This window comes from Stylophora pistillata, chromosome 1 (assembly GCF_964205215.1).
Source record: "Stylophora pistillata chromosome 1, jaStyPist1.2, whole genome shotgun sequence".
NCBI classification, from domain to species: Eukaryota; Metazoa; Cnidaria; class Anthozoa; order Scleractinia; family Pocilloporidae; genus Stylophora; species Stylophora pistillata.
The window spans coordinates 42,374,995-42,402,335 of NC_142519.1; the positions used below are offsets into that span (position 1 = coordinate 42,374,995).

Below are 27,341 nucleotides of genomic sequence, written 5' to 3' on the forward strand. Positions count from 1 at the left end.
CAGTTTGTTCATTTTCAGGATTCCTCGTCAAATAGAGCAATCTTATTGGACTTCAGAAAATGGACTTCCAATTTGAACAATGATCCGTGCCTTTTCAAAACGGATACAGCTAGCGGGTTCAATAATCAAATAATCAATTCATTATTGCATTCTTGAATCGACAGGCGGGTTCAATATCCAAATGATTAATTCATTAATGTAATCTTGAGGGGTACGCTTCACTTAGTTTGACCGTAATACTTCTATGGAATGAGGAGTAAAGAAAAATACAGAGAGCCTTGGCACCACTCAAGCTAGGACCACTCCGGCTGAGACAAACAATTTCTTCTAAAATTTCTCGTTCAGTTTCCCGCGTTTAAGTAAACACATAAATGCGCACATAGGGCATTGATAAACTTTATTGACTGGTCCATATTTAACTACTTGAACTCATCAGCAAGTCTAATTTCCACTTGATATGAAACTTCCGGATAAGCTGACTGAAAAATCAAAAAGTTAGGCGAACATTAATGAATTCAGCGTTAGGTTCTTCAGAATATTTCAATAACATGTCTCATGATTTCTAGAAATCTTCGTGCAAAAAAATAAATTAATTTTTGTTATTTTCTTCCATACAAATGATTTGTTACCTTAATAAAAATTTTCAACGAATTTACCTCAGCTTTGGACACCGAGTCTTACAATCGATTTTCGGTTTAAGGAGTTGAAGGTAAACGTTTTTCTTTTCACAGAGGAGGATGAAGTATTGGTGGGTGTTAAAACTTCCTTTCCAAATAAAAATAAGGCATTTCTAACGCTGAAAACACTTCTGACAACTCATCAAACAAAGATGAAATGACAAGACAGGCTAGAGGCTGACCGTTTCATTTTGTGAAGGATATTCCCTTCTGAATAAATGACTCCTGTAAATGTTTTGTCACTACTTGTGCGAGCACTGTTTTTTATCTATTTTTTTTCAGTTCATCTTCATTAAAGAAGTTGAACAACCCTTCTTCAGATGCTACGTGAGACAAATATATGTCGAACCTCCAAGTTAGTAACTTACGTATAACTCTACCAGCTTGAAACATCTGTTAGGGTATTATTGCTGTATACGTGAATAAAATATCTGTCGCGTTTATACATGCGACTGCGGCATAAAAACACTAGCGGAGAAAGGAAACAATCACCATTCAGGTAATCTTGTAGTTTTCTGTGTTCTAACACTGGTAATGAAAGTGATTTAAGAAGTTTCTTTCTCCATTATCAGAGAAAAATGCTATGCATGCAAAAAAGAAATTAGAACGGGGGAACACAACACTGTGCATCCTAATACGAGCAACTGACTTAGTTGAATTTTCAGTACGACGAATTTTCAATTTCTCTGTTCAGATTGGTTAATGTCTCACCTGCCAACGTAACGTTTTCACAAAAAACGTTACATGGAATGCTACTCGAACTGACCTAAGGGTGACCGAACGTTCTTTCTATCTCTGTGAACGTCAAACGATGATGAAATAGAAGTCATTGCAATTATGCCGGATGCTGCTTTAAGTCTTTCCATTACAAGAAATGTTCAGAATCAGCATTAAGAATTAAAACTGAACAATGCTTATTGCAGGAATATCAAGCAATTTACACCGTGTCATTTTGAACATGTGATGTAAACAGCTAAAACACTCCTGAAGTAGTGTAAGTTATAACTTATTTTCAATTGGTAATTCATTCAAAAGTTTGTCGAAGGGTGTTTGGGTGCTCCGACTGGTAAAATAAGGCAGAAATTCTCAGTATACTATAGCTATAGTGGCCGATGGAACGCTTAGTCGTTTAGACAAAAATCCTATGGTTCAATTACGACTCGGACAGAGGAAGCAAAATCTAAGCCGATGATGAAACTGAAGCGCTATGATACAAGGTATTGATATGCTGAGGTGCCGAGGAGAGACATTCATATAAGATAGCTTTAAAATTTTAATACTCATTTGTTTTATTTTGCCAGGAAACATGTCTATCAAGAGCATGTGGACCTTAGTTTTTGTTTTGGGTAAGTCCGTTGTGCTTGTTAATATATAGTTTTCCCGAGCGGGTATCGGGCACATAAGTAAATATTATTTCAGTTCGCGTGAGGGGCAGTTTTGGGTATGACTCAAAAATCTTTACCCAGAAATGTAATTGTGATTTGCCGAAGACGGTAGGCTTGGATCAAATCTATCGGCATACCATAATAAGCGGTGTTTGAGGTAAGTATTCCGAGGGATTTTCACGCGAAAATATGGACACAACTACGGAAAATTTAAAATATCACAAATACGAAGAGCAGCTGAGGGATGTGTTTAGTGAAATTCAGTGTCTAAATACAAATCTTATGTTGAATGCGTTGATAATTTCTCGTCTTTTTACAGTCTTAATGCACTTCTATCAGTTTCTGAACAAGAGCAAAGTAATGATATTTTAAGAAGTATGAGGAATCTACATGCTCCTCAGTGTCGATGGTTACCGCTGGATATGTATCTACCACTAGCCACATCCACCTCGATGAGTAATTATATTTTCTAGTTTATAGCAGTGAGATATATAGCGAAAAAAAGGTGATTTGAACTAATTTATTCCTGCAACGATTACAACATTTTCGGGCACAAATTCCGCGCGACTTTCTCGGAGATGAAAAGCAAAGAGTAAGTGGACTTTGAGAAGCCAATCAGCTTGTATTAAAAAAATTATTCACCTCAGTGTCGGTGCCAAAAGTCCGAGTAACATTGTCCGTGCGATTGTTGAAACGTTGTCTCAATTACTTTGCAAGAAATCGACGATGACTTCTGTCATCATTTTTCGGACCTATCAAAACAAATAGGTAGGGTTTATAGTGTTGACAAATCATCTGATATTCCACCAGATACGCGTTCTCTATCTGACGCAATACAAGGCCAATTGTGCGAAATTGCACCATCGCGTAATATATACCTATCGTACATTATAGCGTTTGGTAGGAAAAAATGGCCGTAAGCCAGTAAGTTAAAAAAACTAGAAAGAGAGTCACTAATTAACTAATTGTGCAAAGTGTGTGTATTCGAGCTCATTCCTCTGTGAAGTTATGTCCGTTTTTTATAGGTGCAACAATCACGGAAGTATACTCTAGAGAGGATATCCAAGACTTTGATACAACACAGCTTCTTAGAGTGCCAAAAGGGCACTATGTGGAAATAAGTTTTAATCTATGGATACCTTATGACTTACCTGGAGCACCTTGTGCTGATGAGGAATATCTTGAGATCCGTGATGGGTCTGATCGGTTCGGAAATCTTTTGGGTGTATTTTGTGGGAGAGAAATTTATGTTACCCTACGCTCCAGTGGACGGAACATGTGGTTGAGATTTTCACCTCACTGTAGATACTTGCTATCGAGCGCCTACTTTGAGGGAAAAGCACTAAAAGCAACAGGTAAGGGACCAGTCATTATGTATCGCGGGGGGGAGGGGGTGGAAGATTCTGGGATCACTTCGTTTTCAAGGGGGAATGGAGAAGGCATCAGTCGTCACTAACAGAGTATAAGTGGGCTACCATAAAAAAAAAAAAAATTGACTGCTGATTAACTGCCAATTCGGAGGGGAGGATCAGAGGAATATTAAAAAGTCATAAGCGGGGTCAGGTAAACTTCATCGTCACACAACCCCAAATCCCCCACCCCTCCCCCCGGCGATAAGTAGTGACCTAAAAACTTAAATGTTTTTAGGTTTATTTTTTTCCCTTTTAATCAGTTCCTTACATATCATTTCTGAATGTTTGTGCTTAGTTGCTACTTACCTAGGAAGGGTCATGAAGACTCAGTTTGTTCTGCTCAACCATGTTTCACCTTTGTGGTGCCCGGCTCTTGGTGGACCGGCCCCTCGTATTGTCTGGAGGAGGAATGGCGTTGTTGTGCAAAACAGCACTAGTGTGCGACTCCAAATCAACGTTACTGAAGAAGAAAGAAATACAAAGTACAGCTGCGGGGTGGACGACTACTTGAAGAGGAAAATCATCAGTCTTGTTGTCGAAAGTAAGTTTCAAGTTCGCATCTTTATTTCAAGAGGAGCTCAACTGTTGTGTATGCTTTTGGTAACCTTACTATTCGTCTTACGGCAAAGTTTGGATTTTGGGTTTTAGAATGAAACTTTTCAAGTTACAATTTTAAATAAAGGTAACCTAAAAGGTCATATTTATTAAGTAACACAAAGAATAACTGAGTTGCTTATTTCCAATTGCTGGTTTTCACGCTTTTGCTTTGAATTATTGCGAGGCCAGTTACAGCTTTCTTAGGGATCCAACCACCAAATTGACTCGATCGAGCGCTTCCTAGGTATAAGCGCCACATGTCAGAGCAAAGATATTAAAAAGTGCTGCATCTAATAAGAGAGCGGCGTTTACTTACGGACCATAACGAAAAGACAACTAGCTATAGCTAGGGCATAGGAACTGCGTCTATTTGGTAGCTACTGTTCTGCTTTTCTATATAAGCGACATTGCTTGGCTTGTCTCGGTTACCATCTTGTCGGAATTCCATTACACCGCTCGCCTTCATTTAAGCAAATTTATTATGGAATGTATCCTGGTGCAGTGTTCCTCTTCACCGTTTCAAACATTTTTGAAAGACGTCCCGAGAAGACGAAGCTGTAGCAGCCGTTTGCGTCTATCAGGGCATCCGTTCGACAGTTGGAGTGGCTTCTTCTTTGAAATTGTATTGAAATTCAGTTATGCAGTCATGTAACCAGTCTGAGGCGGAATGCTAGGCTGTTTTTTTTACGACCAATAAGAAAGAACTTTTTATTCCGGCTTCATTACGAGTGATCTGTCAACGAGGCGTATCATGCCTTGACCTTTCTTCTCACTGGAAAGAATTTGACCGGGTTTGAAATTAAGGCACATTAATTATTTATTTTTATCGATTGACCTACGCCGAGAAACTAATCCAACAAAAAATTAAAATGGCGAGACTATATCCTCTATCTCACGTGGCAAAGCGTGTTAAATAATACTGTCAGCCATTGGCAGAAACCAACTGGATCCGCATTTAACGATTTTGGCTGTGATGCCATCGAAAACTGTACTAATCAAAATTTTCAATATCTAAAACCAGGTATTCGCAGAATTCTTCAGAATGAACAAACATAACAAACGACTGGGCAAAAGTCTCAAGGCGACGTGGATGCGGTTTTCCTCTCAGCTCAAAAGAAGCGATCAGAAAAAGATGCAACCATACGATTTCAAAGTTTTCACTTCGAGAGTGATTTTTAACCAGACCACATTTTCATTGCTCCAAATAGGCTAGAGACAAAGATCACGGAACTAAGTAAATTTTTATAGAAAGCAAGGGCCATTTTACGGTCAGGATGGCCAACTTAATGTCGTGCGATCGACGTACATATTACAGGAGGAAATTGAGAATTGTAATATTCGTTAAATTAAACTTTTACAGCAAAGTTTACTTACTGTAAGTTATTCTTATCTTTGGGCAGATCAATCGGAAAATAATGAAGAATACCCCCAATTCCTAACTAATCTCAACAATTTTGTATTCTAGATCATTTTTATAAATGGGGAATAATAATTATGCCTGTCATTTTAAAAAGAGCTTTTTTTACACTTAAGGCGGAACATAATTTGTAAAATTGTGTCTTTCATTTCAATGGGTGACATTTTAGTTTCAGATGATGTTGAGGAATACCGCTAAACAGAGGTTTATTTTGCAACGTACCATCATCGATTTGATTCAACAGCTTTTTTTCGCACAGCGGGTTAGCGTGCTACTGTAGTAGAAGATAAACCGAGAAAAATAGCGTCCACGGGATCTACCAGTTGTTTTGAACTAGTTTTAATGCGTAACTCCACACAAGCTAGCTAGTCAACTAAAAGCAAACGAATACACGTGAGTCCACTAAGCACTATTCTTTCAAAAATCACAATTCTTTAGGAAAAGATACTCGATTAAAAACTTCTTCTATATATTTTAGATATACTTACAATTCTCTAAGGCGCAATTCCGTTGAAGATAGGCTATTTTCTATTTGTAGAGACACGATCACACTGCTTCAATAACAGAATTCTCTCCTTTTTGATTTCCGATTGATTTCCCCGATCACGTGGCTAAAAGGCTCGCTCTCGTCTCATTGGCCCGGCGCTAATGTGCTTAAAGGATCATATTTGATGACTAAGGAAAACAGACGCGCGTGTGCTGTCTTAGCCACAAGTATCTAAAATTAAGCATTTGTCAACGGCGTGCAAAACAGCTTTCGATTGATAAAATCTTTGAGTAAAAGTGAACAATTAAAAACTGAGATGCTTCAAATAACAATTGTAATAGAAGTCTGTTTTTGTTTGTCAGAGTGCCCTCAACCATGTCAATGCAAAGTCCTTGAAGGTAACATGAGGGGCTTAGTATCGGCCAATTGTGAAGGAAAACAGCTAAAGTCAATTCCAAAGAAAATTTCGCGAGCTACTGCAAACCTGTAAGTACTTTGTATGCATCATATAAAGCCTTAAATTTGGTTTCTGTTTGAATTCAAAGGTGGCACAATGACTACCGAAAGTATGAGGAGATTACAGCTATTAAATTGGTGAAAACAACAACAAACATCAACAACTGCAGCCCAGCAAAAATATCTTGAATTTGGTGACAAAAGTTCTATGCTACAAGCGCCAAGGGTGTGATTTTGTCAGGAGCTGAGGAGAAAAATTAATAGCTGAGACCGGACGCGTATGATTTTGGTATTTTGTTATTGACTGCAGTGGTCCAAAACTAAGCAGCCGAAAGTGAACAGGTCTTCCGGATATAAAATTAAAGAGCTACAGGCAGAGATAATCTTAAAGCGATATGAAATTTCTAAGTTTACTAAATAAACTTTCATAAGATATCTATGTCGGACTATCAGTATCAGAAACACTTAATCTTCTGGTTAAAATAGACTCAACGTAGTACATAAACACTGACAGGCGAAATGACCTTCGACAAAGCAGGATATCATCAGCCAAAAAGACGGAAAATTTTCGTTCATCTGGACTATGTTTAAATGGCCCTCTTCAGACGCCTTTAGACTTTAAGGTAGAAAAAAAAATAACTTTTTTAAATAAAGCAAATTGGACATGAAATTTACACGCCTAGATAAGTAAAAGAAAACAATATTGGGGTTAGCTGGAAATTTCGACTTCAGTAAATTTTTCAAACTTATCATTTCATATCGTAGTAAAGGAGCGTTAATCCGCGTCAGATCACTGCAGTATAAAAATACCCGAATTAAAAGGGAAATCGTCCATCATAGATCGATATCAGTCTAATACAAAGTTACCTGCATGGGGCGCTCATCAGTATATTGGTAAGAGCCGGATGGTGAATCTCAAAATGACGGCCACCACTGTGCCTGTGATAGGAAAAAATGGACTGGAGAATTATCAAGGCTTTGACAGCTGCCTCATTTGAATACAAGTTAAGAGCCTGGATTGTTCGTGGGCTGCCAATGTGGTCAAACAGCCCTTCTTTTACATATTACCGCCAATGTTTATCAAATCCATACAACCTACATGTAGCCCTGAGACGCGATTCTACCACTACCTCACTGCTGATGGACCATTAGATAAACCGGCAAAGTATCACTGATGAAGGATTGAAGGCATTGGTCTCACTGCAAGACCGCTGATGAACGCTTCAACACAACCGCTACAGCAACCCTGCTAATGCTTGAGGGCATTCGTCAGAACACCGCTAATGATAGCTTAACCCGGGTTATCAAGAAATGGATATGGCACAGTCCACTACAGACGAACTATTAAAGACAACTGCCACAACAGCAACACCACTGATCACAACTTGAAGATATCTGCTACTGAGCTGTTGATGACAGGTTGAACACAACTCTTACAAAACCACCAAGAATGCTTGGATATAACCGGTACAGCGCCTCTGATAACTTCTTGGAGACAACGGCTAATAAATCTCTTATAAATTTTTTTAAAAAACTGCTGAGAAGCGTTGGATGATTAGCCAACAGCACCAAGGAATGCGTGAAAAGAACTGCTGGAAAACCACACTTGAAGATGACCGCTAGAACACCGCTGACGAAAATCCTCTAAAAAACCTGCGTACGCTGGAAGATTGTAGCATGAGGAACACTTGAGGGCAACGGTGAAAAAACCGCTCAGGAGCGGTTGAATACAAGTGCATTAACACAGAAGGTTTGAGGACAACCGCGACAAAAGCGCTGGTGAACGCTCATGAGGGTAACCGTTCAAAAACACGCTGGTTAACAGTTCACAGCTTTTACGATCACAATCAGGACAACCGCCACAAAAAATGCCTAAGAAAGCCCGAAAACAACCGCAGAAGTGTCCCTCAGTAACTGCTGCATCACCGCTGAAGAATGACAACCATTGCAAACCTTCTCAGGAATACATGAAGACAACAAAATCGAAATTAAACCACTAAAAAGGGGTTGAATCCGGCGACAAGACAGGTAGGAACAAATAGCGTTATTCGCTAGTAAAACATTAGGGAACGCCTGAAATCGACCGCTACAGAAGCGCTAAGGACTGCAGAGAATGACTGCTGTCAAACTGTAAGAGAATCCTAACGTGTCACCTGTTAGTAGGCTGCAACACCTTCCGTGAACCTGCATTTGCGAGAATGACCGCTGCCAGAATCTTCTGAGCCCCTTGTGGTTATATTAGATTTTCACTGACTAAAGCTTTTAGAAGAAATAGTGTATTCAAGGCCGTAATAAAGTTAAAATCAATATCAATAGAGTTTTCAGATGGTATTTATGATTAAATTATGTGTCAATGCTAAAGAGATAGACCAATTGAATAAATTTAATTAAGAATTAGAATTGTAATTGTGGCTCAATTATTTGCTTTGGTTCGATTCTGTTTATTTTGTTTTATTTTTAACTCTCTTTGTAACCTTCACTCATTATTAAGCGAATTGGTGGGTGTGGATGCCCCCACTGCACCCTCCGCAGGTCCTGTCCCTACATGTCAGTACATTGACCCTGAAGATCAAGTGAAACGCTCCTTTATGTTTGACCCAGTTCCAGCCAATGAGCTTTGGAGGTGATCTCTATATTCGCGGGAAAGAATTCACTTAAAGCTGATGCACAAAGTGAGACAGAATTACCTCTGAGGGCTGCATTGAAATCAGTCCATAAGAAGATAAACACTTTCTTCTGATCATGATTGTGTAGAAAAAAATCAAATGCGTTTAAAATTTTCTAAGAGACTCAGAAAGTATTTCGGGAGTTTCCCTTTGCATCATAATCATTAAAGATTTAATGGGTTTTTTTTTACTGGTTCTAATAAACAGACAAAGCATTGGTCAAAGCCCATAGCAAGTTCATTTGTACATCAAGCTCCGAGTCAAGTAAACATGCACCACTCCAGACAAGTCATAATTTTTTTTTTAAACTGTGTAATTCAGGTTCACAGTCAAGTAAATTAGGTAATTGATTTGTTAATATTTTTCAAGGGACCTGTCCAATAACAAGTTGCAGAACTTGCCAGCAGGAGCCTTTAGTAACAACACACAGCTGGAACATCTGTAAGGACGACGTTTCTTTAGCATATTTATAAGTAGATAAACACTTGTTTCTGATCCTGATTGTGTAGGGAAACGTAATATTACTTGTGCTCAAAATTTTCTAAGAGAGCCAAAAAATATTTCGGGTTTTTCCCTTTGCATCATGACCATTGCAGATTTCATTTTCTTTCTGCTGGTTCTAGCAAACAGAAAAAGCATTGGTCAAAGCCCTCGTATTTTCGAAGAATAATCTCTACTTAGAAAGTTAATCATTTCAAGTGCACACGTTACCTTAGGGAGAAACTCACAGTAAGGTCAATTTTGCGTGAAACTTCGAGTCAAATCAACAAGCACCATACGGATAACTCCTTAATTTTTTGTCAGCTGTGCAACTTAGGTCCACAGTTGAGTAACTGATTTAGGTGATTGATTTGTTAATTTGTTTCAAGGGACCTGTCCAAAAACAAGTTGCAGAACTTGTCAGCAGGAACCTTTAATAACAACAAACAGCTGGAAGATCTATAAGGACGACGTTTCTTTAGCGTACGAACGTTTAGTGTTGATTTTTTGACCACATGCGATGTATAGAGGCCTGATTTGAACTTTCACATCAGACTGAGTTTCTGGCCTCGGGATCATTGAATATTACTAAAGCAAGCTAGATTTTAGAGCGTCAAATTTCGAAAGTGTTATGAAACTAACGGTGTATAACTTAAACCGTATCAAGATGTTGTGAATTATATACTATGTCACGCATTATGCTGATGTCATACCCGTGATTCCTTTCATCTGAATCGTAGAAATGATATCAGTTACTACAGAAGGACTCAACATTCTGCTTTAACAAGAAGTTGTTTTAATGAGGAGAAAAAGCCGATGTAATTTTCAAGCGATCGTTTCAAATACTTAAACAATTTACACAAAAATATGAGACGATCAGAGTGCTGCAGGCTAAGTCTTTTTGAAGCCGTTCATGAAACATCGTGAGACAAACGATTACAAGTTTCATTTATCTACAAAATCTCGGTGAACAACATTTTGTGCAAATTTGTCATCACTGAACATCTAGGCGTCAAAAGAAAACATTTTAGAATCTGGAACGGATCATGGGAAGTAGGGGATTTTGGTACTTTGGAACACAGTGCTGTATTTCTATTAAACCCTCGTAGCTTGGGGAAAAATTGGTTTTTAATCGGATTACCATGGCAACGTAAAATCTCAAGCTAACAAACTAGTGCGTTTTAGACTCCTTAAGGGATTAAATGTAAAAGAATATGCCATGTTGCAAATTTAGAACGATTATGGAATGTTTCTCTTTTATTCTTATTACATATCTGAATAACGAAAATGAACTGATAATTGGCTCAACTGCTGGAAATTTGGAGAGGTACAGATTTCCAAGACCTCAGTGTTTCATATCGTGATCAAGGAACACTATTCTGTGCCGGCTTACTGCGGGTTTAAAAAGACTCAACTAAACGGAAAACCGTCGATCATAGATCAGAATAATACATAGCGCTCCACAAGAGGAGCTTAGCATCCCATTTAGTGTCAGAAAATTCTCACAGTGCTATTGATACCAGAACCCCCTGCCCACCAGATTTAAGAGCCACTGACCATAGATATCGAGAAACGGCCGACAGTTGCAAAATTTCCTAGTTCATTTTATTTTTCCCAAAGAATTAACATTTTTGATAAAGCTTTTTATAGAATAGTTGCTTTAGTCCAAGTTGATGCTTACTGCTCTAAATCAGTAGAAATAGTTATTCAAATTATTCCAACTTTAAGAGATCGTTCTCTAAAGTTTCAAAAAAAATATCAGACAAGACACGATTAAAATCCATCGCATTCTGTCAGTGTGAGTGAGAGAGATTTGTTGGAAGTGCATTTTTCGAGCTAAACATAAGTTTTTACCCCAGGAATTTGATGTGTGGACTTGTTGTTTTTGTGTTTTTGTTTTAAACACCCTTAAGCTTTTTGCACCTATTTAATACCCATTTCTTACAATTTAACTTTATTTTTCCCCAAACTCGGCAAAATTTACCAGGCTTTAGGCGCAGTATAAGAACTGTTACGAGACACGTATGGAGAAAAAAAAAAAAAATGATGACCTTACGGAGAGTTGTCATCGCTGAGCATCCAGGCCTCAAATGACAACATTTTAGACTTTGAAGGAACCATGGGAAGAAGAGGATCTCGGTACCTAAGAATACATCGCTGCATTTTTGTGAAAGCCTTGTAAATTAGTTGTATAACGATAGGAGTTTTAGTTATTTAAGTTTTTCTGTTACATGAAAAATTTCCACTATTTCTCCCCAAATGAATATTTGGTGAGGTCTTCTTATCATAAGTGTTCATATTTTACTGAATAGCCGATTCTACGATGTTTTATCTCTGAGTTGTCTATCACCCTTGCAATCTGGAGTGGATGAGACAAATTTTAGCTCCTGAATACTATGAAAGTTTGCTCATGTACGATAAAAGGATTCAGAAAAATATACTGTATTTTCAAAACAGTCTTTTCTCTTGTTTTATGCCGTTATTAATTCAAAAATAATTTTGTCAGTCACAAGTATTTTCTAAGCCGGCTCCTGTGGCTTCTTTGAGGTCTGGTTTATTCACGGGAGGATCAGTGAACAAAATAAAGCTGAATGAAAACTGTAGACTGGCTAGAAAATGCACGGAGAGAACACAGCTATTTCGTCAAAATCATTCTCAATTGATGTAACTTACGTGTTGTTACTTTCCGATGTCGTCTTCCGAGTGCATCCATGTGCTTTTCGGAAAATTAGCGGCTTTCTTTTACGAAGTGCTATGGATGAGCACTCTTTCAAATATTTTCACCTCGGCAGGAGGTTGAAACACTCACTGCAATCTAACATCAAGAAACTGAAGTGCTGAGCGTGTGCTTCAGGTTGAGAATGACTGTCATTCACCCACCATTCTCATAAAAGTCCATCTTAGGATTCCACAGTGTTTGCCCTTTCAGCTAATGGAATCGTTAGTTTAATAAAAGTACACTCAGCTACCGATAATCAGTTACTCAATGATTTGAATTTTAGGGACATGAAAAGCGTAGGCTGAATTTAAGGCGGTTACGAGCATTTTCAAGATATAGGAATATATACTCTTCTAAGAAAGTATCAGTTTCCTCAACATCTCTAAGAATACGCTTTGTTCTGTTGACTTGTTAAGAATAGAGACCTGTCCAACAACAATTTACAGAATCTACCACCAAATGCGTTTGCTGGCATCAATGCTTCCGAAGATGCAAGGATAACGCTGTGTTCTTTATTTCTTGTCTGAAAAAAAAGTTATTTACCACATCAAAGCCACCAATTGTAAATCAGCAGTGTGTTGTTTACGGTTTTCAATGTAACCTGTGTGATGCGGGTTATGTAGGTTACACGCGGTCATTTACATAATCGTGTAAAAGGACATAAACAACAATCCTCTGCCATTGCCAAACACTGTAAGAACAAGCACAAGACAATGCCCAAGGACCTCCAAAAGCGTTTCGAAGTGCTTAAGAAATGCAGAAACAAATTTGACTACTTAGTGTACGAAATGCTTTTTATAAGAGGGTTAAAGCCAAATCTTAATGTGCAATCAGACTCCATTCGTGCGAAAGTATTTTTATAATATTTTTATGATCTTCGCACCCTGTTATGTTAATTATTCGCGCCAAAAATGCTTCATAACTTGCAATTTGCATGATCTTTCATATTTTCCTTGATATGAGTCATGGCTACTCCGAAACGTCAGATTTTATCGTTCGCTTTTACAGTTTTATGTCTTAAGAAATCTCTTTTGATACGGACTTTAAAACGCGATAATCAACTACACTCGTTTAGAAGACTTGAACAGTCTAGTAAGAAACAGATCAACTGCGATGGTTCGATTGAATTTCTTCGACTCTGTCAGAACTTTGATCTCACTTCAACATTCGCCAATATTGACAAAGGAAGGAGCTCTAAATGGAAGCAGTCATCGGAAGCCTTCGGAAGGAATGTTATCTCAGAAGAGCTTAAAAAAAAGATCAAACAAAGTGCATCTCTCAAGCCCGAGATCAACTCCGTCTACGACGAGATTCGCCGAAGCGGCAGTTTGTTCCGTTATGCCTCCACTTTAAGCACAATGGTCAACCTTAGAAACAAACACGATCAGGAGGTCATGAGCACTCACACAAAGAAGATCGCAAGGCTACTGTACAAAGAAACGGATGTTGATGAGCATATACAGAACATATCGTCCTACAATTTCCCTTTCTTCCAGAAACTGGTCTTGTGTGGGGGCTTGAAATTTGCCTTTCCCCAACGTGTGTCATCGATTGAAGGGAAAGCCAGCTTTGAGAAGGCCTACTGGAGCCTGGAACCTCATCTCGGAAACGATGATTTGAAAGAGTTGGCGGCTGCAACCCTACGATCCGTAGCACTGAACTACATCCAGCGCAAAGCACCGAAAGACACTTCTGCTTGCCATCGATCAATTAAAATAACGCGACGACATCGTCATCACGAAACCAGATAAAGGTTCAGGAGTGGTCGTAATAGACAAGTCCGAATATCTACGACTGTTATCTGAAGCATCGATCAATGATTCCAGCAAATTTCGGGCGGTTCCTCTCGAAAGGCCCTCGGGTAGAGGCAGACCACCAACATATTATCACCCTCTTCTACAGAAAGAGAAAGAATTATAGTCTATCGTTCGTAGAATTCTACCCAAACCTATTGCAGATACGGTCCGCCCTACAGGCTCCAGATTAGCGCATTTGTATATAAGGCTTATCAAAGACACACAAGGATCGGTTGGCAATGCGCCCTATATTATCAGCAACGCAAACATACAGTTACGTTTTAGCAAAATGGCTCGACACTAAACTCAGTATTCATATTGTAATTCAGGAATAATCTTCCCTGTCGGCTCACTGTCCTGATCAGAATTAAGACAAAAGCTCTACACGATGAGCTCTGCCGTTAGTGTCAGAGACTTCGCATTGTGCCATTAGTTCCAGCGGTATTATAGAGGTTGTATCCAATTGTTCATCAGTGATCTTGTAGTGGATATGTTCCAGCTTTTATTACTGTAACATCCATTTTGAAATCTCTGGTGGTCCCTGTAATCTGATTGGCTCTAATTGGTGCGATTTATTCCCAAATCGCATCATTTTTTGCTCTAAATCGCATCACTTTACACTTGACTGAGTTTTTTGACACATTTCTGTTTTGCATACAAAATAAGATGTAAAAGCATTTCCAGCTCCACTTTTTATTTGAAAACCGGCTCAGTACTGCATCAATAAAATATTTGAATTTACCAAGTCCTGTATTTGCAATTAGGTGATTCCAAAATGGATGTAATAAAGTGGTATTTGAACCTCGTGTCGTGCAAGTTTGGTTTGAAATCATACTTGCGATTTCAAATCGAACTCGCGCTACGCGCTCATTCGATTTTGAAATCACGCATATGATTCCAGCCGCAATTGCACTCCACTCAGTTCAATTACCATTATTTATTAGCGGTGTTGTTGCTCAGTGCAAACAAACGTTCATCAGCGCTGTTACAACGGTTGCGTTTAAGGTTTATCAGCTGTATTGAAGAAGATGTCTTAAAGCGTTCCTCAGACACATGCCATCTCACCGATTTCTCTCAAACTTTCACAGTTTAGGAGGGTCACTAAGTTATTCAAAACTCCCGAGTAGGTCAGGCTACTGGCTTATCCCTGGCGTGTCAGAGTTTCCCCCCCATCAAATCCCTGTGGTAAAATGCTAAATTTAGCTTTTGTAGTCGTCCTGAGTGCACCCGTCTATCGCGTCCAATTCTGGTCGAAACAAAATTTTCGGAACTTTTACACATGGCAGTCATATGATAAAATTCTTTTTGACTGAGTTTGGGTGGGACGGACGGGAAATATTTGGCACTCGGTCATGGCGCGAGGATGTCGCGGGTGACCTCAAGCCAAAATTCTCCCGTGCGGCCTTACAACTCGGTTAATAAGTACAGTATTTATCCGTTGGAAGTAATTGAGAACCGTATTTTGGAACTCCCAGTTAAAAGAAACGCTTTCCCTTGCCCGGTAAACGTACACTGTGAGCTAATGTGCGCCACATTGTACGTTTTCCAAGCTCTCAGCCGACCAGCCTTAAAAGCCATTGACCATGAATATTGAGAAACCGTCGACAGTTACAAAATTTCGTAGAACCTTTTTCAAAAATTATCAAAAGGTTCTATCGCGCTTTGCTTTCTTCGATAAATCGAGAAGTTCAAAATTCGCCTAAATGGCTGTTGCCCCCCCTATTAAATAATGAGAAATTATGCAACTTCAGCAACTTCGTACGCCCCCAACACGATGAAATACCACTTTCAAATTTTTTGTGATAGCAGATGGTCCTTTTTTTCGCAGAGGTGATATAAAGATCAACTTCGATGGCCTATAAAGGGGTCTGCCATATATATTTACAGATCAAATTCTACATCACCTTAAAGCTTTATCCTTGTAGTCGAATTCCTCTGATTTTCTATCTTTGCCCCAAAGCGTCCAGGTTGAAAAGAGTTCGGGCTATCATAACAAAAAATTAAATTTTAAGAAACCTTCGGTAAGTCTAGGATAACTGGATTTTAAAGTAACAAGCGTGCAGGATGGATGTCACGGCAAAGCAAGTTTGCGTACATTTATCAAAGAGATGAACGTAGCTTCTCGTCTCGGAAAATATAGACCTGTGCGACCTCGGGGATCTCCAAGCCAGCAAAGATTTTCGCCACACTTATAAGTCTAATGAAGCGATTCATAAATGGGGGAACGACTGAAACGATGCCACAAAGATTCAACTGAGAAGTACGGAGGGAGGGGGTGGGGAGGGGCGAAAGAGTGCTAGAAACTCAAGACTCTTCCTAAAATATAAAGAAATACTGTGTAGTTGGCATCCAGGCCTTGAACAACTTTTCCTTTGAGCCTGAGAGCTTAACAAAAGCGTACAATGTGGGCAAGGGCAATTTTTTTTTACTGGGACAACTTCAGAAATATGGTTTTGCACAACATACAATGTTGCCCATTGGAGATACTTACAATTGCAAAAACCCCATTTTTTATTTCTTTTTTCGAATAGTTGGTTACTCAGTACATTTAACTGCTCCAAATTTGCAGAAATAATATCCTGATTTATCAAATTAATCCAACTTTAAGGGATCGTTTTCTAAAGGTTCAAAAAAACCATTAGACAAAATGCGATTAGAATCCATCGCATTTTGTTAGTGCGAGAGAGAATTCGTCAAAGTGCATTTTTCGAGCTAAATTTTGGGATTTGATGTGGGAACTCTTATGACTCAGGATAAGCCGAGAGTTCGAACTAAATCTGTGAAAGTTTAAAAGAAATCTGTTAGATGGCATGTGTCACGCCTGCCCGGCACTCTCGTAGACAAACTCTTAAATCGTTCATCAGCGGTATCATAGCAATTGCAATACAACCATCCAAAACTACCCTAATAATGAGTAAAAAGAACTTCCAGGGATAAGCATTTAAAGACATCCTCTACAAAACAGCTCACAGGTGCACTCCTGTAACACCCTTAGAAGGCGACAACTAAAACGCGCCACATCATCGCTAATGAACACTTGAAGACCTGCATTACAACACGCCTGGTGAATCCTGTATGAAAACCACAGCGCTGATGAACGCTTGAATTACAACCATAAAAACGATACAGAAGAACGGTTGCCGGGATATCTCCGCTTCAACACCGTCCGCAGATTTATGCTTGAATACAGTTTTACAACATTGCTGATTAACGTTTTGGAAAATCCTGTAAAGAAAAAAAAACCTTCAGAAGTGCATCCGCTGTTAGACCGCTTGAAGACAACGGCTAATAAACCGTTTAGGTACGGTTGAATGTAAACGCTTCAACAGTGATGATAGAGGCCTGGTGACAAACGCTTTAGAAGTGTTGATGAACGCTTGAAGACAACCAGTGGAAAACCATTGATAAATAGTCGAAGAAAGAAGACAACAGCCATAACGCCGCTGGTCAAAGCTCAACGTCAGTTGCCACAAAAACGCTCAAAATCGCTCGAATGCAATCATTAAAACACTTCTCTGGACTGCATGAAGACAGCCGCCACTAAAAAACACACAATGTAAACGATATTCCTGCTGCATATGCTAATATTTACGTTCCTGTTCATCTGCTCCACCTTTATCAACTCCGAAAGACTCCCTTAGGTCCTTAATTGCTTACCCTTTCGACTTACTCCTGGTCACTTCGCGTTTCATTGAACGGTTGGAATATAGGACCAGCTAAGCTACTAAAAGATTTTAACAAAAGATGATCTAAAAAGTTCAATGTTCTCCATTTCTTTCAAGTTATGATTCCGTTGAATTTTCGTCAAGCACTGTATGTATTCGCCCTCTTTAAAAATTGCGCCACTGCTCAGAAAACCAATGTGAAATGTGAAATTTTTGCCACTTGATTGAGGTATTTTATTTCGCATTAGGATCTCTAGGGTAGAGAAAAGACAAACTAAGTTAATAACTATTCATTAATGTGTATTTGGGGAAAAAGAAAATGTTCATAGTATCTTGAAAAAGTATCGTATGCTTTCAAGATATTGTCCATGGAAAACATTATTTTAGACAGCAGAGTCACGCTTCGCTGAGGTGCCGTATTGATTTCAGGGACCTGTCCAATAACCAGTTACAGGATTTACCGCCAGGAGTGCTTGCCGGCATCAGGATTCCTCGCTGGGGGAGCTTAAAGCTGTAAGTAAGCCTCTTTTACTGTAAACCAAGGTTGATTAAGAATAAAAGAAAAAAAGGGAAAACAATCAATTGACCAGAGGCTAACTAAAGAGCCAAACATCACCCAGGAGCCGCTGCTTTCTAACTGTATCAAACTCGTTCATATAAGATCACATAAAGCCTCTTGTTTCACAAGGTAACTGTGGAAATATGTGAACAGAAAGGTTGGCAGAATACTCGCTATAGAGATGATTCCAAATATTTCTTCAAGTTCTCAATACACGAGGTCAATTTAGTTCGTTCCATAAACAGCTTCAGATGTTAAATAATGGACCATACGGGGGTCAAAGGATAGCGCCTACAGTTTATATTAAAATATCAATAAACACTTTTTTAAATTTGATAATTCCAGCTTATTAAACGAAATCCGGGCCCCATGGTTTTGAAATTATTACTTCTACAAATATACTTAGATGTGCAGATGTTTTCAATCTCAGAAAGACTAAATAAACGATACTATTGCGCCTTAGGATCATTGGAAATTAGTAAAACTGGTTTAAATTTCAGAAGTGGAAATGAAGACATTCGATAATGTTAAAAATTGCATCGCATAAACTATATCAATAAGGAGCTTGTGAATTGTTTATTTGTCATGCATTTTGCGAATGTTATAGTCGTGGAGTTTCTCTTTATCCGAATTACAATTTATATTAATCACAACGGATCAACATTATTCTTTAACATGATGTTTTTTTTAAAAGGAGCGTTTGCGACTTATTTGCTGACGCTTCGAACACCCGAATTTTCACAAATGTACGTGCATGAACAATTCAGCACGCTGTAACAAAGTTTCTTTCAAACCCTTAGTGGATGTTTTTCTTGACTGCCGCGAGCGAACGATTTAAATCGACAGAGCATGTTTGTACTAAAGCTTTCTGTCAAAGTTTTACAACAAAAAAACCTCACTGAATCATCTGTTTTGATAAAGAGTAAAAAAACATTTTTTTGCACAATGTCAGTCACTGTTCCATTGATCACCCAACTCTAGTTCCTTTATCAGCATAATTAAGTGCCACTCCCGCTAAGAGCAGTCCTCTCGACTTCCCGTCCAAAACAATTTTCCTTCATTTTTTTCCTATGAAAAGGGTTTAGGACATACATTTCAAAAATAGTTGGGTTGTTTTCCAATTCTCTTTTTTTGCCTCACCATAAGCGAGAATTGACTATTGGCTTGACCAAAAGAGAACGATCTAAAAGAGAACGATCGAAAGGGTAAATTTCACAGCTTTTGTCGAGCGCGCGGAATTCTCTCTTGCTTCAAGTGCTATGTTCACTCAGTTCACAGACAAAATATGGAAACTTCACTTGAAATCCTATTCATACCAGATTGATTAGAAGAGACCCTTCCCTTCCACCTTAATATGCATATCAAAAATTAACCAATTTAAAACAAAGAATTCTCAAAATGCAGGTGTAGATCGGGCTAAACAGTCATATCGTAGGATAGTTTATACACCAAGGAGGTCACCGATTGTTTCAAACCTGCGGGTATCTCTCCAGCTTTCATCCACCATCCTCTTGAAAACAGCGCAAATCAATGTCTTTACTTAATCGCGCACGTGTCAAAGCTTATTTGCATAATTCTGAAAAAATTATTGATCTATGATATGTCTTTCACCGTTCAAACTTTATTTGTTTATCTTCTACCTAAAGTATTTTAACTTTTCATAACAATTGCATGGAAAAAAAAGCAAGTCGTCCTAAAACGTTGCATAAATATAATCAGTCGTAACGCTTGCACGACAAAGTAAACAAAGGCGATCAGAAGCTCCTCGGTAATTTTCCTTGAATCAGGTCAATAGCCACGTACAGAGTGGAGAAGATCAAAATGAAACAATACAATTTGGCACTCTGGTCATTTCAGACACACTGTGTTGCTTAAAAGGACACACAAACAAGTTAAAATACACGTATGTTACCGTGTTATTTACAAAACAACCTCCTGCATAAAGATAATTTCGTAAATGGTAGTTCAGACTTTCCGTGACATACTTCTCAGCTTTGAGGTAATTTGTTGATGATAAGGATATCCAAGCAGTTAATAAGAGCGAAACGTAAGTAATCCACCCGCCACATTTCCCATTATTACTAGGCTAAATCTTTTTGTCTGAATACTTTTGTCTTGAAATGTAAGAGGCATTCCGCGATGCAATCAGTCTAAGTTAGAGACTGGCAGTCTAAATCCTACAGGGATCAACGAACGCTTTCCATTCCACTAATTTATTCTTGTTTTTCTCGTTGCCATGTTCCCACCAAAAACGTAGCTCCATTTTCTGCCTTTAAAGCACACACAACCCACAATTCCTCTATTCGCTCCGACGAAGGGTTAACGCTCAAAACGTCAGCTTTTGTAATCGTAACGGCGGCAAATTTACCAATTCAACTTTGTTGATATATCCATATTTCGTTACCCCCACCGACGCAGCCCCAAACAGTTTCTTTCGAAACTATCAGCCTTTATAAGCTAGAGACCAGTCATTGTTTATAAACCGGGAGGGGTACAGGAGGGAATCGGAGGATTTTGGTAGTATCACAATAAATTCCACCTAAACCCGCATTAAGGCTCTGTGATATTCGTATAACACCGACCTCACAATGGCAGTAAATAGGCAGTCTATTCTCATCAGTCTTCCTTTAATTTCTGTTGGCGACAACTTATCGTTTCCCTTAACAACCACGTGATCCCCACAAAATCCTCCACCCCGGCTATAAATAGTGACAGGTCCTTTAGCTCCTGTTTCCACTTACTATCCCCACAGCGAATGTAACTTGTCTCCGCATATAAAATACCTGAAAACTAGTTCATGTAGCGGTCGAAAGTCATGAAATGGAATGAGGGACAGAGTTAGAAGTAGCCTTCCTAAATCTCTTGGAAACATGTGCATTCGGTTTCCATGTCACTTAGTTTCTTGAGTAAGGTGGCCTTCAAATCTCTGCCTTTGAAAGAAATTTCAAGAAATGCACAGATTTCCTTCAAAGTGGTGACTTTAAATCTCTCTAACATGTCATTTGTAACATGTTCACAAATATTATGCCCATCAGATAATATTGGATGAGCAAGTCCGACTTCGGAAATAACACCCGCTACATGCTTTTTCCTTGCTTCGTGTTGAAGGTAACTGCTTTCTTCTTCGATAAGACTTTCGTCGTCGTCGTCGTGGTCATTGTCGTCGTTTGCATCCTGTTCTGAATCTTTTGGGACTGTGGTTTTTCTTCGTTACAAAGCAGAAAGCCCCGAAAAGAAGCTTTGAACCTGGCTCTTTGTTAGCCATTCATTTCTGGTGAATTTTCTTGTACCATCTGCCTCTCTCGCCTTTCTCATTTCTGCCGCAACTTGCGCGGGATCGGCTTTTCCGCACATTCTTTCACCGGTTTGAAACCTACTTGAAAGATACCCTTTCACTTTCTCGGTGAATCTTGTTCCACTACCCTCCGGTCTCTGAAGGGCCCAGCCCATCTTCCACACTTTAGTCAGTTCAACCTCGCCCATCGCCTCGGGTGTTGCTATCGTTGATTCAAGAGTTAGAGAGGAAAATTTAATTGCCCAGTCACGTCTAAGGCCGTCGTAAAGGCTCGCTGATGCTTCTTTCTTGCGTGCTCCACGAGGTGCACATGATCTTGGAGTTCTTCTGAAGAGGTGAACTAAGAGCAGCAATCTTGTCATGGGCAGTGAAATAGCATGTCCTCTTTATCATCGCTGGAACTTTGGCTATGATTGCGATTTTTTTTTATGGCCCGTGGAGCTGTGGCGAAGAAACCATGATTGTCTACTTTCCTTGACACAATGGGCTCTTGCTTCTCAAGAATGAGCTCTGACCATGGTATTAATTTGTCCTTACCGACCTCATTGGCTTTTGAGAGACGAAGACCATCCTTTTCAAACGCAAAATTGTGGAAAAAGCTGAAATTATTGATGCCCTTAATTCTGAGTTCCTTTCTATCACTAACAATTTCGCAAAAAGCAGCTGACGTTCCTATCACTTGTCTCACTTTTAATGCTACGTGCATGTCAGCTGCCGTCAAAATGTTATGGTCTTCATTGCACTATCTACGAATTGCCTCTTTCATTGGACTGATGATGCGATCGCAAACATCCTTGCCAGATTGTAGTTAAGAAAAATCATAGCTTGAGAATTAGAAAAGGAAGTATCTCGGTTAGAGTAACTGATCTATCAATACCCGCCGTACTAATACAGATGTTACTAGGTAGGCTTAGTGTATGCTCCTGCTTCTATTAACACATTCCACTCATCATGAAAATGTTCATTTGAAAATTATACTTTTAAAGATTGTAAAGAGGAAGCAATAAAAGGGCAACTCCGCAATTAATAAATACCTGCGCAGTTGAACTCTCTCAGGATTTCCTTTGAGAAAGTAAGCATTCATTCACTGCACGTATTGTGCGTATAGCAATAGCATATGAACTAGAGAGGTTTATTAAAATACGTTTTAATCTGCCTTTAAGCAGGGGGTCGGCGGTATGCGACGTTTTAAGGGTGGAGAGGATAATTATGTTTCTGCAGTGTATTATCAAAAGATTTTGATCAACATTGTTTGCATCGGCTCTGAAATATAAGTTACTATAATGAACAGAGACAGCAAGAACGTTTTAACTTAAAAGTTCTGAAGTCGATCAAGCTATGAATTTGCATGTTTTTGAAACAATGTTTTCGCGTTGTAATAAAAAAGTATTCTCATTTTACCTCATCACCTTGATTCCAGCGCGTGAACCAACGTTAGAGGCAACTACACTTAGATTGTTGTTGTGGTAACAGCCTGCGCCATCTGATCGCAAAAATACTTCTTTTACGGTAGGCTTGATGTTACCGAGAAGGTTTTCCAGAATTGCGTAAAACGTGTTCCAGTCTTCCGCACAGCTTTCAAAAAGATGAATATATGACGTGATCTAAAGGCCGTTGTCCTCTGCATCCCTCATAATAACTGAACTGACATGCCAGTTTATTCCTCTCTTTCCAAACCACTCAGACTGCTTTTCACTGTATTTTAGTTGGATGAATTTGATGGCCCAGCATGACAATAAAGGAGGCATTTTTTCAGAGGGACGCGAGCAAATTCTGTTTTATTCTTTCTTGATTCTTTGTCCAGATTATATGCGCCTTCCACTAAAGAATCGCCTCTCTGGCTTCACCATGGTCGTGTTTCAGGTCTTCTTTCTTCTCTGTGCTGTCAAAAGCTATCGAGGAGATTCAGTTTCGTTTCCGATTGCCTAAATCACGGATTTCAAACTTTCGAAACTATCACAACTAGCTTGAGGTTCCTGAGAACAACTTCCTTGAAACTCGGGGTTTTGGGGATCGCTTAGAGAAAAACGCATACACGCATACAATGGTCATGGCAAAGACTGCCATCCTCTTGACAGTGCATCCCATACGCTGTCTTCAGGTATTGCTTTGCATCCTTCAGATTCTTCCGAACGTCTTCACACCACTTTGCAGTTGCCCCGCCCTCTTCCAATTCCTCCACTATCTTGTGCATTGCTTTCAACCCTTCCGCTCCGCTTGCAACAGTGTTGTCTAGTCCTTGAAGGGATCGCCTTTGAGAGGGCTCCCCTGCTTGCAAAATTCTGTAAAGCGTTGATTTTCCAAGGTGCTCAAGGACTTCCTCGCAACAGTGCTTAACTGAGAGATTGTTCAATCATCGTTGATCGTCCAGCAATTCTGATGAAGTTTGGCAGGACAAGACGATCACTAGAGTGAAGTTTTAAAGTCCTTGTTCCATAGGCCACACCTTTTTAAAATATAGTTGGTCTACAAAATACAGAAAATTATCAAGTTTCACTAGGTCTATTCGGACTCTGCGGTGTGGCAGTTTGATGACGTTGAAACCAGCTTCGACATTTTTGGCATGAGCCCTTGCCTTCTTAATTTGTCGATCGCTCAGTTTTTCAAATGGCTGGTGCATTTTCTTTAAGAATTTCGCTGAAGAGCTCGTTGCATATATCATCAAGATCTGCGTTTTCAGGTTCCTCGAAGGTGCCTGTTTGTATGCGGTTATCAGCGACTTCAAGTCACCCGAACAAACTTCATTTGTTATCGGAGCCTTGAATGCTTGCAATAACTCTTCGCTGTCTTTTGGAGCGATTACATTGCAAAGAGCACGACATGTCTCTTCCACGTGACCCAAACATAGGGCTTTTTCATTTGTTGTTACCTATTCCCATTCCTTTTAAAGCCCAGAAGAAACCGGTTCTACTTTTTGCCCTGTGAGTGAGGCAGACGTTGTCATGACCTCATTGTAGGTCTTTACAGGTTTTTTAATTTTTTAATTATAGACTAGTGAGCAGCACTTCTGCTAACAGTAGTTGCAAAACTTTTTCTATTTTCCTACGTGTTTCGTCTAACTGTCGTACACTTCTCCTTGGGGGCCACGGTTTTAGCTAAGACCGTAGCCCCCAAAATATTTTTCTCACCTTGCCTTACACGTGTAAAATTTTTCACAACTTCGCCTGTTTCTGTTCGGAAGTCCGGCCAGGCCTTTACGGTCATCGGCCCTTGTAACTTTGGCTTATAAATACAGGCGTTTAGTCACACTTGTAAAACTACCTGAGGAACCTGAGGAAGTCTACGACAGTTAGACGAAACGCATTGGAAAATACAAGAAATTTTGCAACTACTGTTCGCAGAAGTGCTTCTCACCAGTCTATGACTGAAAAATTAAAAAAATTAGCTCCCCCCTCTCGCTTTCTCTCTCTCTCTCTCTCTCTCTCTCTCTCTCTCTCTCTCTCTCTCTCTCTCTCTCTCTCTCTCTCTTCTCTCTCTCTCTCTCTCTCTCTCTCTCTCTCTCTCTCTCTCTCTCTCTCTCTCTCTCTCTCTCTCTCTTTCTCTCTCTCGCTCTTTTTTGTTGTTATTCCTTTTTATTCATTGCAATTTTCATATGGACATCCTTTCCCTATTCTTGTTCTTACCCCTGTTCCTCTCTAATTACGATGCAAAACGTGCCCTTTCATTCACAACACTGAGAAAATATCGGGACCCAAATGATCCATTAAGATCACCGATCACTTCACGTGCACCTCCGGCAATGTAATCTATTGCATAACTTGCCCTTATTGCAAAATATTTACATCGGCGAAACAGGCAGAAGACTTGGTGACCGATTCCGAGAACACCTTCGCGACGTGGAGAGGAATGACAAGGACACATCGAAACCAGTCGCTAGACATTTTAATTCACCTAACCATTCTAAGCAACACATGGCAATCTGCGGTCTTTCCTTACAATTAGGTGGCACGGAAAGCCGGAAAACTCTTGAACAAAAGCTCATCTTTCAAACCGGCAGTCTAAATCCCAGAGGTATCAATGAACGCTTTTCATTCCACTAATTTAATCGTGTTTTTCTCGTTGCCATGTTCCCACCAATCATGTAGCTCCTTTTCCGCCTTTAAAAGCACACACAACCCACAATTTCTCTATTCTCTCCGACGAAGGGCTAACGCTCGAAAAGTCAGCTTTATTTTTTTATAATCGTAACGCTAGTCAATTTACCATTTCAACTTTATTGATATACTCAAATTATTTCCTCTCTAATTACTTGTATCAAGAGCAAATAATTGGATATTTTTTCACTCTGTTGCAAACGTTAGTAGCGTTATTTGAATCGCAAGGCGTAATTAAATTTTCCTTGTAAAACGGCTTCTAACTTTGAACACTTTTTGGCCTACCGCACCAACATGAAAGTTGTCTATCTCGAAATATTTTCTGTCATTACCAACACTTTACAATTGTGAATGGTTTGTCTCGACTCTAAAACTTTTGGCTCTGGCGGGCAAATCTCCCACCACGCCGCCGACAAATTTTTCCTGGATGACAACTGGACAAAATCGAGTAATTAAACAAAGGCGTATTAAACTTGAGCGGATGCAAAAAAAAGAGATAGAATTTTGTCATGAAAAAAATTGTCTTTTAATTTTGTGGAGACTCCACCTGTTGCTGTAGCTAGGCCCTCACAAATCAATTTTTAATAAAATAATAACCTTCGCATTCAAGGAGTTGAAAATAGTACTCACGTGATCCGACTGGAACTATCATTCGGAAAATTTCGAAATTAAAACATCTCTAGCCAGTCTGGCGGTGAATACTCGGCCTCCTTTCACTGCCTCATATTTCCCTTTGTGCTCTGGATGCTGACAAGTACTTTTACCGCATTTCTAGTGTTTTCCCAAAACGTTCCGATGTTTAGAACATGCAAACTTCCGCTTTATTTTTGCCTTTTCGGAGCCAAAATGACCTGAACGAAGTACTCGAGGATTTGATTGACTCGTACTCGAGGATTTCGCTGGATAGATGGTACTTCAAATGACTTGATACGTCGTCCTTGCATTCCAGGAGAGATATCAGGACTGAAGCTCCGCTTAAATACCCGCATCCACTACAATCCTTGCTTTCCATGAAACAAGTAGACATTTTTTGCGATAAATTTCTCAAAACATATCAATAACTTAGGATCCTCTCCTCTCGGCTAAACAACATATGGGTAAAAGACATCCAAAGCGAGAGGGCTGGAGAGAGGTATGCAAGAATCTTCAGGGGGGGGGGGAGGTAGACCAATGTAAGCTCAATTACCGTCCCCAATTCTTTTATTTCAGTCCATCTATTACTTTTGGTCTAATTCGTTACGTGAATTACTTGTAAGTTTCAATTTACATATCCGTGAAACAAGTCATGGAACAAATAAAAAGTTAGCATAGTCACGTCACGCAACATACCAGGCCAGGTTTGCCTCCTAAGGAATGATTAAGCTTGTCCCTCAAGAACTTTGTGGACAGTAACAACGTAAAATCTCTAATCATGGCAGCAAATGTTCAGAAAAGAGGGCCTTTTGATTGCATTCCGTGTGCTAAACCTCGGTAGAAACAGCAAGAATTCTTGCAGAAGGTTTTTTTGTAGATAACACCGTAACATACATGTTTTAACTTGTTTGTGTGTCCTTTTAAGCGACACCTTATGTCTGAAATGACCAAATTTGATTATTTAATTTTGACCTTCTCCACTCTGTACGTGGCTTTTGACCTG

General features: G+C 39.4%; 1 protein-coding gene and 2 pseudogenes across 1 annotated transcript; 2 read left to right on the forward strand and 1 right to left on the reverse strand.

Annotated features, from left to right (window-relative positions):
- Nucleotides 1-1,865: 1,865 nt before the first annotated feature.
- Nucleotides 1,866-10,042, forward strand: LOC148742624 (uncharacterized). Its single transcript, XM_088747982.1, has 8 exons — nucleotides 1,866-1,894; nucleotides 1,979-2,023; nucleotides 2,382-2,518; nucleotides 3,088-3,417; nucleotides 3,770-4,015; nucleotides 6,338-6,461; nucleotides 9,467-9,538; nucleotides 9,967-10,042. Exons 1-8 carry the CDS (start codon nucleotides 1,866-1,868, stop codon nucleotides 10,040-10,042), a joined length of 1,059 nt encoding a protein of 352 aa, XP_088604108.1.
- A 3,633-nt stretch (nucleotides 10,043-13,675) lies between these two features.
- LOC148742625 (uncharacterized) overlaps nucleotides 13,676-27,341 on the forward strand; it is a 120,140-nt pseudogene continuing 106,474 nt past the window's right edge.
- LOC148742626 (uncharacterized) overlaps nucleotides 23,945-27,341 on the reverse strand; it is a 66,671-nt pseudogene continuing 63,274 nt past the window's right edge.

Excerpts from the sequence above, each read along its gene's own strand:
- LOC148742624 (XM_088747982.1), top strand. The coding sequence starts at position 1,866 with ATGATGAAACTGAAGCGCTATGATACAAG. Across the intron at positions 2,519-3,087 it reads AGCCACATCCACCTCGATGA|GTGCAACAATCACGGAAGTA; the intron begins GTAATTATATTT and ends CGTTTTTTATAG. Across the intron at positions 9,539-9,966 it reads AACACACAGCTGGAACATCT|GGACCTGTCCAAAAACAAGT; the intron begins GTAAGGACGACG and ends ATTTGTTTCAAG.